Source organism: Phalacrocorax carbo, chromosome 10 (assembly GCF_963921805.1).
Source record: "Phalacrocorax carbo chromosome 10, bPhaCar2.1, whole genome shotgun sequence".
Classification (NCBI taxonomy): domain Eukaryota; kingdom Metazoa; phylum Chordata; class Aves; order Suliformes; family Phalacrocoracidae; genus Phalacrocorax; species Phalacrocorax carbo.
In genome coordinates, this window is record NC_087522.1 from 19,511,571 (window position 1) to 19,523,602 (window position 12,032).

General features: G+C 38.1%; 2 protein-coding genes across 3 annotated transcripts in view; both read right to left on the reverse strand.

Annotated features, from left to right (window-relative positions):
- LOC104053172 (major facilitator superfamily domain-containing protein 1) overlaps nt 1-12,032 on the reverse strand; it is a 284,336-nt gene that overhangs the window by 164,814 nt on the left and 107,490 nt on the right. The gene's annotated exons all lie outside the window — the stretch shown is intronic.
- IFT140 (intraflagellar transport 140) overlaps nt 1-12,032 on the reverse strand; it is a 90,362-nt gene that overhangs the window by 53,917 nt on the left and 24,413 nt on the right. For both annotated transcript variants that reach the window (XM_064462262.1, XM_064462263.1), the window contains exons 10-17: nt 11,827-12,030; nt 11,418-11,490; nt 9,836-9,927; nt 9,069-9,196; nt 7,304-7,421; nt 6,717-6,844; nt 3,672-3,819; nt 1,939-2,070 (exon numbers count right to left, since the gene is read on the reverse strand). In XM_064462262.1, the coding sequence (XP_064318332.1) occupies nt 1,939-2,070; nt 3,672-3,819; nt 6,717-6,844; nt 7,304-7,421; nt 9,069-9,196; nt 9,836-9,927; nt 11,418-11,490; nt 11,827-12,030 (1,023 nt within the window). The remainder of the gene's footprint in view (nt 1-1,938; nt 2,071-3,671; nt 3,820-6,716; nt 6,845-7,303; nt 7,422-9,068; nt 9,197-9,835; nt 9,928-11,417; nt 11,491-11,826; nt 12,031-12,032) is intronic.

Here is a 12,032-nt window from a genome sequence, read left to right on the forward strand (position 1 = left end):
GATTTCTGGAGATTTCAGATAAACATTTCTCTAAGGTTAGTCTCTTCTCGAAAATGAGTCTGCTGTTCTGAAAGTTAACTATATAGACCCAATTCTTTTATTCTTGCCTTCATGTGAAGCTTATGGATACTAAATTCAAACCCTTCCCCATACAGTTGGAAGTTATAGAGCCTCTGGAGCTTCAGTGATACTTTCACCAGTCATTGAAATGAGCTCAAAGCAATTTAACCATTATTCGTCAACAGAATAAAGTCAATCATCGATATCAAATGATCTGTCTAGAGTGTAACAAGGAAACTTTCAGAAGCCAAACACAGTGGAAAATCATCTGAGTCATGAATGACACCAAATTTCACATATACTCTACCCCAATCATATAGTTAGATGAGATACCTAAATATTAAGGTTTACAGAAGCCAATAAAAACACAGTATTATATTATTATACAATGAAAGTATTAGATACAGTAAAAGTCAGAAATCAGAAGTGCAAATGAGTTTGACTACAATTTGGGGAATTTCTGGAACCAGGACAGAAGAGACCTTACAATGAACAAGGAGAAGCCCTGCAATGGAACCTGGTCAAACAGACTTGTTGCATCAATATGATTTGCTGTATTTAAAGCAGACTCTGTTCACGAACTAAATCATGTTTCCAAAATTAATTATTAAATTACAAGTAATTTTGTCACTAAGAGGTAAGAAAACAGAAGAGAGAATAGCAGATAATGAAGGAAGAGGAGCAAAATAATGCAGATACTTACAGGTTTATAGACACATCCCCTCCGAAAAAACAACTAATGGCAGCAATTAGAGTTAAAAAAAAAAACAAACAAACAGGAAAAAAACAGACATAATATCAAACTAAAATAGCATGAGACATGATGGGGGAAGCGTTAAAAGAAAGATTAGAAAATGCAGCAGATCACTTTTGACGTCTCAAATTAAGGGAAGATGGGAAGTTAAATAGAGTGCAACTCTAAAAGCTAGATCTGCACAGGAAGAGTGAAAACAGTCAGTTCTTTGGAAGGGGGCTAAATTGCAAAGTACCGCTCTGAATCTAAATATATTAAGTAGAAAAACATCTTGATACATTCTACCTGTTTAACATTGTTCCCAAAATACATGGGATTAGATTTACATGATCACCTTGGTTTGTCTTATTCAGAAGATTTAGAGGATTAGAAGTCTCATTAAGTTCCTGCAGATTTTACAATAATAATGCCTTGGTAGAATAAACAGACTGTTAAGCTCCCCCCACAAGAAGGGAGCAGCGCAAATTATCATCTTAACAGGCACTGAGAAACTCAGGTCAGAGCTTAAGCAGAAAACCAATCTGTAGGTAATAGGCTTCATTTCTTCCAGTATGCTTGGTATTATTTACTTAAGATGCAAACAATTTTGGATTCATATTCAAGTTTAAGAAGTTAAAGCATGCATTCCTGGTATTTGTAGGTACAGGTGACAGTGCAAAAAGAGTATTCTTGCTCTCTTCAGTATTCTGTGGAGATTAAGCTCAGTTCCAAGAAGGAAATGGGTTGCTTCTGCTGAAGCTAGTAGGAAATGTCCCCTCCTATGGCCTACGTAAAGTTGACACACACCCCCCTTTACTTGCAATAGGCATGGTGACTACATAAAGTAGATTGAGAATTTTTTTCACATCCCTTTTTCAGTTGCATTCCCTGGTAAGCATTGTGTCTCCTTTGCTCTGCGTAGCATCCAGTTTGCAATACCCATGAAAAGCCAGTTGAGTACAATTTCCACAGTACTGCCAAGTACACTGCATTAGAATTATCTTTATGTAATTTCTACATGTAATGCAGCAACTGCCACTGGAGTTGGTCTACCTACCCCAGACATAATTTGGTTAAATTTGATTCCTACAAAGTGAAAAGTCTGAACTTCTGGGAAGACAAAGAATTGCAAAAGGTTTCCTCACCTTTTTTGCGAAGTAATAATGTGGCACCTCTATGCCCAGAAGAACCTGGTAGGATGAAGGCAGTGGAAAGCTGTCCTGAAGCAAAAGGCCATGCTCTTCACTACTGAAGAATGATACAATCCAAGCATCCATCTGGAAAAGGAAGCAAAGCATTGTTTTGTTTTTATGCTGCAACATCCTTCTTTCGTTTTGTTTTTATTTTCCATGTTCACTTGGCAGAACCTTCTTTAGACAATAACGTGATATATACATTCACACACACACACACCTGCTGGAAAGGGCAGAGCTGCACACTTCCTCCCTATAGTAAAGTAGCCAGCAACTCATTGTACAATACTGACTGTGTTCCTACTGCAAAAGGACCTCCACCTCTGCCTTTCAGAAACAAACTTCACCAACCACAGAGGGAGAAACCTGGCCATAAACTGCGGCTCTAGAAGTGTCTTGGACAATTCTGACTCAGGTTAAAGAAATACTCCCAACTATTTTCAACAATATTTTTTTTTAAGACTGTATTATTTCTGAAATTATAATTTCAGCAGCTTACTGACTGCTTTGAGTTCCCAGGGAATGTACCAGCCATTTAAAAATAGTTTCTGTAACAGCTTAAATATGGACCTGATTCAAGTCAAGATAAAGCATTTATTTTCCAACTGAAGTTAATCAGACTTCTCATTTCTTAAAGGATAAACACATAGAAGTTCTGTTGAATAAAGGCCAAAAAGTAAGTTGCACTCCTTTTATATCTTTTTATTTTTCAACTTTATGTATTAGCCAAACATTTTTCTTGTTTACATTAGGCATATAAAGTTGAAGTGTCGTTCTCTTTACTAGAAAACCCTAGCGAGGCCTTTTGAGACATCCTTTTTCCCTTCCTCCTTCCTACATTGATCTTCCCATCATTTTTCTAAGGTCATTTCAACCAACAAAAACAACAAAGAGCTTTTGATTTCTAATTGGAAGAAGTTTAATTGAAGTCGTGCACGAATCAGAGAACTTTAAATCTACATGGACACTTCAAACCAATGGAATAATTATAAAGGGCAGGCAGTTCTATACAGGCAAAATGGTAAGGACTGCTAACAAGCACATTAATGGGGAAGCAGGGAAGAATTGTTGGTCTGATGAAAAATCTTTGATTATATTATTCTGATCAATAAAATAAAATCTTTCTTCTAATGTAAAAAAGACCATAAAAGATAAATTTGTTAAATACCATAAAGATGTACAACATCTATCCAGAAAAACAGAAGATGGCAAGAACCGGGCAGGAAGAGTGTCCTTCACTGTTCACCTTAACAGTAGGGTCCCTGTTATTCTATCAAATCAATTCTTGCTGCTAAAAGTGGGGTCAGGATGTAAAACTGGTTTGTTGGTTGTTTTTTTTTAATTAGAATAAATATCAAACCTCTAGATTATCAATTCACCCAATAACATCACCCGAAAAACTGTAGTCCAGATACAAGCTTGCATTACAATCATCCTTAGAATTCTAGCACAGATATAGTGATAAAGAGGTGATTTCTCTATGCAAGCTAGGGCTAAAACAGAAAGCTAATGTACAATGAGTGCCTGAAGCCACAGACACCAAACTCACAGTCTCACTGCTCACTTTTGTGCAAGATAATGTATACTACCTAGTTCCACATCCTATTGAAGGGCCAATGATTTACTACTTGGACAGGGAGAACTTATGTAAAACAAGGTAAAACAAATAAACAAAAAGACCATACTGTGCTCTCAGTCTGTTTTTTCTTCTGGTCTGGAGATTGTAGGCCTGTTTCAAGAACAGCTTCACAGACAAAAAGTCTTGGCTCACTCTGGTCCCAGAAATGGCAAGCAGGAATGTGACTGTGCAACTCTGGATACTCCACAAGAGACCTACCAAAAGACAAGAAAAAGATGTAGAAAGGGAAACAAAATAATTCCAGCCTCTTCAGTGCATGAATATAATTTAAAGGACTTAACCAAGGAATAATTTTCAGATGATGATCAGTTATCTACACCAGTACCTCTGCATTGTAACATTAACCATATACATCTCCCTACCTCCTAACACTTTATACATGGCAATGACACTTTTAGTTTATTCTGTACATATTAAACCATAACTATAGGACAGAAAGCATTTCAGTAGGAAAAAAAGCTGGTACTGCCACAAATACAAACAGGCACCCAAAATCTGCCTCCACTGAGATTACATGTCCTACAGAAATACTTGAACATCCTTAAACGATCTACCTTGGCAACTGCTACCAGCGTAGGTACTGGTGTAGCATGGGTGTCATCTTGTGGGTTTTACGGCCTGCCCCAAGGTGCTTATTGCCAGCTCCGCTAGAAATGTCCAGCCAGGTTAAAGATAGTGTGAGTACACTGATGTGCATTTAGATAAGCAGTACAGAGAGAGTTTCTAGTACCTATGCCTCACGTTCAAATCCAGCTAAGCAGTGGTCATAGGATATCACAACTAGACAATTGTGATTAAACTGATGGGTAAAAAATAAGAAATCAATGTATATTCTTAGGCAACACATCTCCCTACTGAGAGTTCAGCAAAGAGACCTGGGCATGCAGCATGATCGATGCTTTGAACTGCTGAACTTCTCAGCGCTGAGGGAAACTCCAGAGCTGCAGCTGAACCTGACCTGCAGCTGGGGGACTTCCATCTCTAGCTATGCCACAGTTCATTCCCTTTCCTCAGTACTGTGCTTGAACTTCATACTACGTATTTGAGGGGAGACCGTATCACACTCTACAGCTACCTGAAAGGAGGATGTAGTGAGGCGGGGGTCGGTCTCTTCTCCCTAGTAACAAGCGATATGATGAGAGGAAATGGCCTCAAGCTGCGCCATGGAAGTTTAGGTTGGATATTAGGAAAAACTTCTTCAAGGAAAGGGTTGTCCGGCACAGGAACAGGCTGGCCAGGGAGGTGGTTGAGTCTCCATCCCTGGAGGTATTTGAAAGAAGGGTAGATGCGGTGCTTGAGGGTATGGTTTAGTGGTGGACTTGGCAGTGATAAGTTAGCGGTTGGACTCGATGATCTTAAGGGTCTTTTCCAACCTTAACGATTCTATGATTCTATGAAGAATTCTGAGGCACTGTGAAATAGCACATTAAGCACAAGGGCAACCCTTGCAGCATTAGGAAAGCCGCTCCCTGGCAGCAGTTTAAATAAGAAACATTTCACTGCCTCCTTCAGGCATTTAAATACAACTTCAGTGCCAGTCTTGTTAAGACTAGACATACAGAATCAGACTATTTTAGCAACGCTTACGATTCTTCTGAAAAAATACAGAATATAAATAGGTGTCAAATTTTTAAAAAGAGAGAAACCAAAGACATCTTTAAAATGTTTTTCTCATTTGCTGTCATCACTGAAGGGTTGACCTTGTGAGAAGGATTGGAGTAGGGCTGGAACACAAATTAAGGGAGAGATTCAAAGGAATGCAGAAATAAAAAACGTCCTGTCCATGTTGCTGAATTCAAAATAAATTACTTGCAAACTGAAAAACAGTATTTGTGTAAAAAATATTGGGAGTGTTTTTAGATTCTGCCTCTAGGAAGAGAGAGAGAAGGGGAAGAAGTGTATATTATTATTATCTTCTGGTGAGTTTACTCATTCCAATTTCAAGATACTCTAAAATGAAGCACAGACAAACAGATTATTCATGCTGGCACCACCTAGCATTTAAATACCAGTGAAATAGTATTATTAGTTTGTGGTGGCCTCTGCTGGGCTACAGAAGATACTACACTTAAAACCAACTTTCTCACTACTCATAATTCCACTGTTTGCATAACTGACCAAGACATAAGGCCCAAATTTGCAGTGTCCTTTGCTGGGTACTTTCGCCTGTTTTTCAGTGATAAGGAGAGTAAATCCTTTTTTGCTTGTAGTATCTATAGCAGATAATTGCTAAAAAAGCAAACCACCTTCTATTCTAACACTTGCATTTTTCTTAAGAAAAAAAGAAGTCAGAAAAATTATTGCAAAACCAGATGGGAATTTGTACTTTAACATTCCACCGTACTTCCATGAGATTTCCTAGTTCACTGCATTTTGCTGCCTTGCTGTTAGGATTTCTGATGTATTTGCCACAGAACAGCTTGCATGAAAACAAAGCTGTCAGTTCTAAATAGACATTTCATGAGTTTTTATCCACAAAAACATCCTGTACTGAACTTAAAAATTAACTTTTTTTCCTAGAAGGAGCTTCAGAATGTCACTTTTTAGCTCCTGCCCTGTAAACTCTTCATGGAAAAGTAGCTTTCCAAGACTTTTCCAAGATTTTTCTTTATTTTAAGATGAAGATCCTGATTCCAGTCATATTCCACCTCTACGCATACCCCTCAACACCCAACCATCCTCCAATCAGAGACCTCGAGACAGATATGGCTCCCACTTATCTAATAACTCTCACTGCATTTCTCTTCCATTTATTTGTCCAATTCCTCCATGAACCCTTGCTTCATCACCTATAACTTCCTTTGGCAATGAGTTTCTTAGCTCAGCTGCATCTTGTCTGAAGAACAACCTCCTCCTGCTTATTTTGAGCTTGCTGATACCTTTGTTTTACACTCCCTAGTTCATGTATTGGAAGAGAAAGGGATGCAGGCTGAATGACATTAATTAATTCTTTAGAAATAAAATAATTAAATTTGTACAACCTCCTACACAAACACACAGGAATGCCAGTATCAAGATGTTGCTTGTCTTCATAGGGCAGATTCCCACCTTAAATCCACAAGTAATACTTCTCAAAATAAAAGCTTCCTACTTGTCAATGCCTTGTCCAGAAGAAAGCTTCTCTCTACCATTTCCCTGTTCAGCCTTGAAATCAAGGAGTGTAGCTTTGTCCATTTCAACATCATAGAAACAGATCTTGGAATCAATGTTTCCATCCACCTAAAGCAAAACAAAAGCTGCTGAAGCATGCAATCAGAAAGAAAAAAAGAGTGAAGTTCAGATGGGATGTTTATGTCTTCTGATTCAAGCTCTCAGTTTTGTTTACTGGTAATCACACAAGAACATTCTTTGGAGGAAATGTCAGAAAATTTCTTGCTGTTTTTCTATTCTAGCAAGTTAGCCTTTGATTTCTTTGAAATGCTACAAAGTAGCTTTTTTAACTGAAATATTTCTCCTTTTCTGCGTTGTTCTTCTCACCACTTGTACAAAACCTTAACATGCCTTAATTTTAGCGTTTAGTTACGTGCTTGGACACTACATTTCAAGACCCAATACACTGCACAGAACACGTAGGTTTATTTCTGAGAAGTGAGTCTTGCATCTTCAGTAATCTTGACTGCACCAGTCTACTAACTCATAGTCAGGTACTAGGGCGTAGAGCAAAGACCTTTGCCTCACCTTGCTAATAAGGATGCTGACTTTATTGCCATTAGCATTGCACTTGACAGATGCAATGCCTCCAAGGCCAGGAAACAGCTCAGAGAAATTCTTGCTATTGCAGTGCACTTTTGCCTCTCTGTGGAAAGGAATAAACTTAAATCACATGGTGGCAAGCAACTGGCAGTAGGCATCAGCCAAAACACTTTTCAAATTACAGGTAAAATAAACTATTTCTACCTTATGACACCACTGCCCCAGATTCCAGCTTCCTCTCCAGAGAATTGCTGCGACCTGCCTTTCTTTCAGGAAGAAGTTAATGAGACACTCTTTCCTCAATGAATCAGCAAGAATAAACTTCGATGCTCCTACAGGACTCCCAAAACAGGGCTATACAGCAAGACCATCCTACTAGAACATTGAATTTAGAGGTCTGTTTTTCCTACATAAGTTGAACAGTACCACAAAGGTTGAATATAGCCCATCACATAAAAGTTCTGTGTATGGAAAACACTGTGGAGCAGAAGTAAATAAATGTCATTGGAGAGGTGGTATTTATATCATCTTACTGGTCACTTTCCCTCTGTACATAAGTTCCAAAAGACTGTATCATTCACATACTTAACACCCACCCTCCCCCCCACACCCTCCCCGGGCTTTTTTTATTATTTCAGAAGAATCTTACTGCCAGTATAGATACAAACCCAGTGATCATTAAGCAACAAAGAGGACAAATCTCATGGACAGAAAGAAGTGACAGTAATTTAGACCCATAATATGATCCCATGAAAAAAACTCTCTGATTCTATAAAAACAACAGTCTTGGGTTACGTGATTAGACCTCACATCTATTCTAAGCCAACTATGCTTGCTTTGAAATTAAAAAGCACTATACTGTCATCATTTGAGAAGGGGTATTTTCATTACTAGCCATGAAAATTTAACATAGCATGCAGGGGTTAAGCTACTTTTTTCCACCATCAAACATCATAAGCCAATATTTGTGCTAGCTAACACAACCTGCCCAAACCCAGTAACCTTCAAATTGTGTTCCAAGGGGAATTTGTGCCACCTCAACACAGGTAATGAGTTTCCAAGTGGGTAACTAGCTAGACTTCAGCATTCCTCTGGTGACAGTATGTAAGGAAGAACCAAATCCATTTCGCTCTTGGGGTTTTTCAGGTTTTCAAAATTACATTTATCATTAGCAGATAAATTTTCTAACCGAAAGTCACATCAAGCACATATCTTTTTCATGCCACAGCTGTTTGTCAGCATGGGAACACACAGTAAAGTTTGAACAAAGTCAAGTAAACTTTTCTCTTAACCTAAACAGGAGGAAGAACAGTGTGTCCACAATTCTAGGTTCTAGGTTCACTTCCTCCATGGATTCACTGAATCAAGTTTGTTGATTTATGAAGAGATATGAGACCTAGCATTTTTTGGCTTTATTTAAACTCTTCTGATATTAAGGTCTTGGTCAAGTTATCAGCAGAAACATATAACAGCCTTATCTTGATCCTCCATAAATTCTCCACCCACTTCCAAATACACACAAATATCCCTCATAATATTCTTTTTTAATAGTTACTGTTACTCATCCCATGATTTATCTAATAATTCTGTGGCTCTTCCCTTCCCGTCAGTTCACATGGGTTGCATGTATTGTCTCAAGATTCAAAGTGGCTATCACTTTTCATCATATCAAAACCAGCTAAAGATCTCCCCCTCCCCACAAAATATATGCTCAATTATAAACAGATGTTTTTAAAAGGCTTATTAATACCTGCGAGAGAGATCAAAGATTTTAAAGTGAGCCAAATCAGTTCCCACAGCCAGGAAATTTCCACAGACGTCCAAGAGGCATGGATTCCCCTCTGCTTCAGAGAACACCAGCAGCTGTTTAACTGTGCCCTGAGAAGAAACGTGTAACACTAGGTTTGTGTGTTCAGAATCTAACTAGAAGGGACTGACTTTGTCACCACCAGCAAAATGAGAGAAACTGCACACACATACAGTCTCTACAAATGCAATCTGTGTTTCAGGTTGAAAACTGGATGTATAGCCTCCAAAAATGTCAAAATTTAGAGGTATCCTTCTGCAGCAATTTTCTCTTCAGTAACACAACTTTTTCCAACTAAGAGAGATACAAAAGAGATACTAAGAGATGCAAAAGATTTTGCAGGAACACACAGAATGTGCAGAGGTTATTTTTCATTACTTAGTATAAGAATATTCACTATGTCCATTTTCCTGTCAGTAATATACATATTCAACCTGCATGTAATTTTGATCCTCCTAAAGTCTGCTCCTTATAGAAGTCTGTTTTCTTTTATCAATACTTATTTGTTACAGTGCAGTAGTGTTTAAAGTGACAGACTTTTTAAAGAACACAATGTCAAAGATCTTTCTGCTGAATTACTCAAATTTTTTTTTTATGATGAAGGTAGAGTTAATAGATCTACAGAACATCCACTTAACTTTTAAGCTGTAACACAAATCTTTGAAAACAATAAGGCATATTTGTTGCTTCATGGTTTCATCAGCCCTTACCTGCAAAGTACGGACCTGGACCCGATATGGCTCAACCGTGTAGAGATTTTCGCCATGCACAGACAGAACTGGAGAGTCACAAAGGAAAGAGCCTGGAAAATCACAATAAAGCCGTCATTACAATAAGCAGATTTAAAAAAAAAAAAAAATCACTTAAAGCATTCAGTTTCCACTATCTTGCACCAAATCCATTTTTCAATCCATCAGTCTCTGCTGATTCCCAAACTCCCTGGTGTTGCAGCCTTCTTCTGTTCTGCCACTACAACCAAAAGCTTGGACTCCTACTGTAAACAGGCTTTTTGTACACTCTGCACATGAAAACAAGTTGGAGAGGAAGGATATAGAGTTGATATGGGAGTGAAAGAAAGAGAAAGACTAGTGGAATGTGAGGTTCTGTTACGAAAATTCACTCCTTCCTTTATTGAACTGCAACTGAAGAGTGATAAAAGAATCTCTGTCAGAAAAGAAGAGTGGCTCTTAAATAATTTCATGAGTGTTGTAGACTGTTGGGACCTTGGTGGTAATAATGCATTGATTCAGCATGGGAAAGTTATTAAATAAATTAGTAAATATAGACAAGATAAGCCACTTCTCAGAAAACTTCTTGATGGTTCTTAAAAGACAAAGCCTAAAAGCTCAAGATTTTGGATGGAATTGATAGAATTATGCATAACCTGTTTCTCAAGGCAGAAATATTTAGGGAGTATTAATCATAGAAAAAACTAATTTACTTGACTTGGCTGTATATACAGCAACTTATGAGACAGATTTTCCTGATAGCTGGGACTAAAACCCACTCCTTCCCCATTCCTATGCAAGTGCTATGTAACCTTGATTACACTTTCTCCCAAGCAAAATAGAAAAGCCTTCAATAGCCATCATCATGACCTATCTGTAGAAGGCAACAAGAGCTATGGCTACAAAAGTAGGAAAAAAATTCTGTTCTTGATCAACTGTTGGAATGATTTACTTAAAAGATAAAAAAAGGCAGCCTTATCCTCATATCTTGTTTTGTGCAAGCCCCTATATGATATGCTAGCTCTGAGGATACCTTTCAAGTCTAGGTATGACAGTCAAGTATACATCTAATCTGTGGGAAACGGCAACAAGGTGCTTTGTTTTGTCACGGCTTGGATGCCTTAGGAACTCTATGAATGAAGCATATTTAGTCTTCAGGTACGCTTCCAGGATTGGGTTGTAGCTGAAAAGAGGTTAAGAGGATATATATTTTAATTTTATGCCTACAGATACGCACCACCTTTGGTTTTACCTCTGTTGCTCCACTGCTACTCCTATACAGGAATACCAACATATTCTGAGGTTAGTCCACACATTATATCCCAGCGTATTTAGTGAATAAAGCACAGATGTAGGAGTCAGCATTTGAGTTCTGGTTTTGTTGAGGATTTTTATACCCTAATCTTTCTATTCTGCAAAATGGGAATATGAAGTCTAATTAGTATTAATAATATTTTTCACTTTGCACTTATGATTACAGTCCATCAGCTACCATGAATGAAGAGAACATATAACTTTGGAGGACGAGAACCATTGCAACTCTGATCAGTGTTCTAAGTCCTACCTGCACTTCTGAAGGTATCTCCTAAGCACTCGAAGACAGTAACTTGCTTCCCATTCCAGAATACTACAGCATCCTAAACCAATCAAAAAAGAAAAAGAATATATAAATTTAGTTTCTCTTGGAATTGTACAGGAATTCATGCAATAACACAGCAAGATCTTCCACACAACAGCCACCACTCATGAGTTCCTCTGTATATTGAGTTAGAAGGCTTTTGGTAACCCAAAAGTTCTCTGGTCAGCACCCAGAGAATTACTGAGTCACTGTGCTATTTGAAAATCAGCTCCACCACAGTATCATTGCTACCATCGTAACAATACTTCCATTACACAATAAATTGAATATCAAAGGGTTGCATACACCTAACGAGGCAAACAATCAAGCAAATGAATGAAAAGTCCCAATTAACCTTAGTAGCGAAGACTCCATTAATGTTCGTATCAACATGAAGACTGTGTGTTGTTCCTGTGCTGAAGAAGGTCACATTAAACAGGTTGGGAGTCACCTGTACAACGGCCACTTGCTGATGAAAATGAGACAACATGGCCTGCTCACTAAGGATCACCACAGAACTGATGTTGTTCACTGCCAACAGGTTTTTTCGGGAGCCCCACT